Source organism: Lupinus angustifolius, chromosome LG16 (assembly GCF_001865875.1).
Source record: "Lupinus angustifolius cultivar Tanjil chromosome LG16, LupAngTanjil_v1.0, whole genome shotgun sequence".
In the NCBI taxonomy this organism is placed as follows: domain Eukaryota; kingdom Viridiplantae; phylum Streptophyta; class Magnoliopsida; order Fabales; family Fabaceae; genus Lupinus; species Lupinus angustifolius.
The window spans coordinates 9079619-9084160 of record NC_032024.1 but is presented as its reverse complement, the minus strand read 5'-3'; the positions used below and the strand labels follow the sequence as shown (position 1 = coordinate 9084160).

The 4542-nt window shown below is 33.6% G+C and overlaps 1 protein-coding gene across 1 annotated transcript; it reads left to right on the top strand.

Annotated features, from left to right (window-relative positions):
* LOC109330149 lies at positions 467-4195 on the top strand. The gene is made up of 3 exons (XM_019564199.1): positions 467-899; positions 1502-1867; positions 3533-4195. Exons 1-3 carry the CDS (start codon positions 600-602, stop codon positions 4169-4171), a joined length of 1305 nt encoding a protein of 434 aa, XP_019419744.1. The 5' UTR covers positions 467-599; the 3' UTR covers positions 4172-4195.

Sequence of the window (4542 nt, the reverse complement as noted above, 5' to 3'; positions counted from 1 at the left end):
TAGTCAATATAAACGATTTTGATTGATATTTACTAATATAAATGTATTACCAATATAATTGACATATTATATCAGTATAAGGACTGATTTACTAATATGAGTGTATGACCTATTTATTGATGTAGGGTTTTTAAAACAATGAGTAAGTTCCCTATTAAGTTAGTGTGAAGTTTAAAAATAATAGAATCGTGCAAACACGACATATAGCAGACCACTTTACAAAGAGGGACCCCAATAGTTTCGTTGATAATCTTTTCTAAAGTTTAATACTTAATAGTAAAGGATTGAGATATCTTTTAGTCATTTGTGTTCTTAATGGTGTTTCAAGCCAATTAAAATATATCATTTAATTGAAAAAAGAAAGTTATAAAAAATAAATCAATATTTTATATTATTTTACGAAATATTATTGGATAGAAACATGAGGATGACAACTTTTGGGACAGAGGATCTCGGTCAAATAGTCAATACACATATTACAACAACTTGGTTTGGTTCTCTTTCTATTCAAGACTCTAATCTCTCCTTGTTTCTCTCCATTAATTTCCCTTTAATTCCAAAGGTGTCATCAAAATAGTTTACACACTAAATTCTCTGCTATGAAGACTTTGTGTCCCAATCTTGATCGAGAGGATATGCTTGAAACGGTGCTTGAGGTGCCTATACCAGAGGAGATATTTACCCACAAGAGTGGAAGCACTAAAGTTTGGGAAAACATGAAGTCTTGGATGAAGCCAAATGCTGAAAATAAAACATCATCAGCAAACATGGCTGCAGTGTTTGGAGGAAAAAACACACAGATTCAGCTCTTGTTAGGTGTTGTAGGATCGCCATTAATCCCTTCAGTAATCACCTCTGACAATCAACCCATCACTCGAAGCATTAAAGAAAAAAACATTGTAAGTAACATTTGCCTAAAAACCTCCTTTTCTCTTCAATGTTTTTTGAACATGCATGTTATTTGAACATCTTATTAGATATTGTATGTATTTATTTTTACCTTTCATTTAATTTTTATCAACCTTCGTATATACGCATTTCAAAAGCAACATAGAAACGTACACTTGTTGTCAACAAATGATGTCCATGACAAATTTTCCTATTCTAAATTGATCATTCGGAAATGTTTCTTATACACAGCAAGATGATACTTATGCCATACTTTTCAAATTTACCAGTAAAGTAGTACTACACTATAGTCTATAGTGTGTCGCTTCTGTGATTTTCCCTATAAAAAAACCGAAAAGTATAGCATAAAATTGCACTCTATAATCACAATATTGTAAAATTGTAGTTTTGAGAGTCTTCAAAATGATATCCCAATCATAATTTCTTACAATTGTCATAAATGTAACCCGTTGTAATTTAAAACACTAAGCAGAAGTTTCGGGTTGAGATGTATATAACAATGATATTGATCATAACAATGGAAATTTGAAAAAGAAAAAAATCTTATTTTTTATAATGTATGTAAATGGATTTTGTGTGTTGTATTGTATAGGAGGCTTCAATGGCTAAATACATAGTGAAACAGTATGCGGCTGCGGTGGGTGGAGAACGTGCATTAAATTCTATTGACAGCATGTATGCAATGGGGCAAGTAAAAATGGCAACCTTAGAGTTTTCATCAGGAGAAGGGAGTGTGACTAATAAGAAGATAGCGAAGGTGAAAAACATGCAGATGAAGGGTGAAATGGGAGGTTTTGTTATGTGGCAGAAGAGGCCAGAATTATGGTGCTTAGAGTTGGTGGTTTCTGGCTACAAGATCAGTGCTGGTAGTGATGGAAAAGTGGCATGGAGACAAACCCCATGGCACCATTCTCATGCTTCTAGAGGCCCACCAAGACCACTTAGACGTTTCTTACAGGTAACTATAATTGAATTCCTAAAGTCTTCAACTTTTTTAATTTAATTTTCCTTTAAAGGGGTAAGTAATTTGTATGGGGCATAAAGTAGCATGCTTAATTATGAGTTTATGATTGCGTGATATGTGGTTGTTTGTTTCTATGGGACTCAATGGAGCATGCTTAATTATGATTACTAGAAGATTGGGATAAAAAATGATTCATTCTCTAGTTGAGGTAATTTTTTACTGATTACCATTGTAATTGGCTAATGCTTCTATGGTTGACTGTGCGTGAATGGGGTTCCTTCTATATTAAAAGGACTCTATCTCTATGTATAAATAGAACTACACTAAATAATATAAAAATATTAATTTATATTTTATAAAAAAGTTATAATTAAATGATATATTTTAATTGATATGTAATACAAATAGTAACAACATGTTTGATGTTACCTTTCTAACCAAACATGCCAACAAGAAATTAAAGAAGGCCCACCTAACAAAGTGCTTCTAATTTTCCAAAAGCAAATGGCTAAAAGCTGATTTTCTTTTTCCTTTGATATTTGTCCCTTAGCCCCCTCCCATAACCAGTAGGTCTAAACTTTAATAAAGTCAACAGTTTAAGAGTGAAATGCGGGTTTAAAGTCAAATGAAGAACCTGTCCAAGTTAACTGCAGTTACGACTTGCGAGTAATACAAGTCAACAGTATCTTAAGCTTCCCTCTGTGTGTCACAGTCTGCATTCATCCATTCCTAAGCTATTATATTCATTTGGCCACCAACCCCCTAACATAATAAGATTTGGGAACAGTTGCTCTACTTATAGAAATAATACTATGTACATCTATTATTTCCTCTAATTCACTAAGTAAGATTGTCGTGTACCAGAATGTCTTATTTAATGAATAAAAGAAAAAATTCGACCATGGGCCTCCACCTATACAAATATTGGTAATGGTTTTGGCTCTGTATTCTATCCTTCCTGTGCTTGTCAACGAAGAGCTCAATTCCACCAAGTTTCTTGTACCCCAATGTGGAGACAGTCTTTCATTTAAATTATGGTGGTCGTGCCAATAACGTTGTATTTATTATAATTAAGGAAAATTGTAAAAAAATATAGACAACATGATTAGATGTCACAAAACCACGATATTGTTATGATAATTGTAGGTGCCAAATGCATTTTAAAATATTGAGAAGAATATATTGTTATTCCTTTAATTATATTGTTGAAGTGTGTATATACAAAAATTTAAGAAGTAGATGAAAATAGATATAATTGAAGTTATTGGCAGAAAAATTGTTAAATTCTTATCATACAAATAATATAGCCCTCCATGAAACATGATTTGCTTCGTAACATATGTGAGTAAATGTGATAGTTAACATGATTTGCTTTGTTACATTTTCGTTCCACAGAAGAATTTGCAGTTTGCTTATGAATAGTTGAACCAACGGGCGTTGGTTTAAGTGGTACATGCTCGATTTCCTTTAAGCAAGGTCTTGGGTTTGAGTCTTGTGGATGAAAAAAATGTTCGCTGGGAGAGTTAGCCCCACGTACCTCTGATGTTCTCAGCTCGGACAGGATTGCCTCCAGTACGAGGATACTTGTGGGAAACAAAAAAATACTATATAAACAATGTAAATGTAGTAATTCTTATCATATTGTATTTTTTGTAACAGGGTCTTGACCCAAGGTCCACTGCTAATCTATTCAGCAACTCAATATGCATTGGTGAGAAGACAATTGACAATGAAGACTGTTTCATATTGAAAATGGAAGCAGAATCATCTTCACTGCAAGCAAGAAGCAACAACAATGTTGAGATTGTTCGTCACACGGTTTGGGGCTACTTCAGCCAGAGAACAGGACTATTGGTGCAGCTAGAAGACTCTCACTTACTCAAACTCAAGTCGATTGAAAACGAGAGCATATACTGGGAAACCAACATGGAATCCCTCATACATGACTACCGAACGGTTGATGGCATTAGAATTGCGCACGCAGGGAAAACTTTGGTGTCCTTGTTTAGGTTTGGCGAGGCTCCTGAGACGCGATCAAGGACGCGAATGGAAGAGGTTTGGCAAGTTGAGGAAGTGGATTTTAATATTAAAGGCTTGTCAATTGATTGTTTCTTACCTCCTAGTGATTTGAAGATGGAACAAGAGAAAGGAGAAGCAGATTGTGGTGGGATGATTGCTAGCAATAATGCTAAATTACCCGACAAGATTCGTTCTGCTTCTTTTAGGATCAGTGCTTCTAAAGTAGCAGCTGTTAACTTGGATGATTCATGTACTAGTGAAAGTGATGAAGATTTGTAGAAATCTGTATTTCAGTTTTTATTTTTTGTAAATATACCACCCCATAGGTACATGGTCCAAGTTTATAGCTGAGCTATATTGTCATTAGCTTAGTTCTTTCAATTCTGATTTCTTTCTTGCTACAAAGTATAAGACAGATCAATTTTCAACTCTCAATGGAATCAATCAATAATGTATATCAATCATGTTGTTGGTTTATTGTATAGTTTGGTTATTGATTTGTTAGATGTTACTTTGTATAGTTTATATAAGTGTTTGTTGTAACATATTTTTATCATTTAGTACCATTTTAATTTCTTTTGCATCATTTGTATCTCAATTTCTCTAACCATTGTCACATTTCTCAACAATATGAATAATATCCGATATCC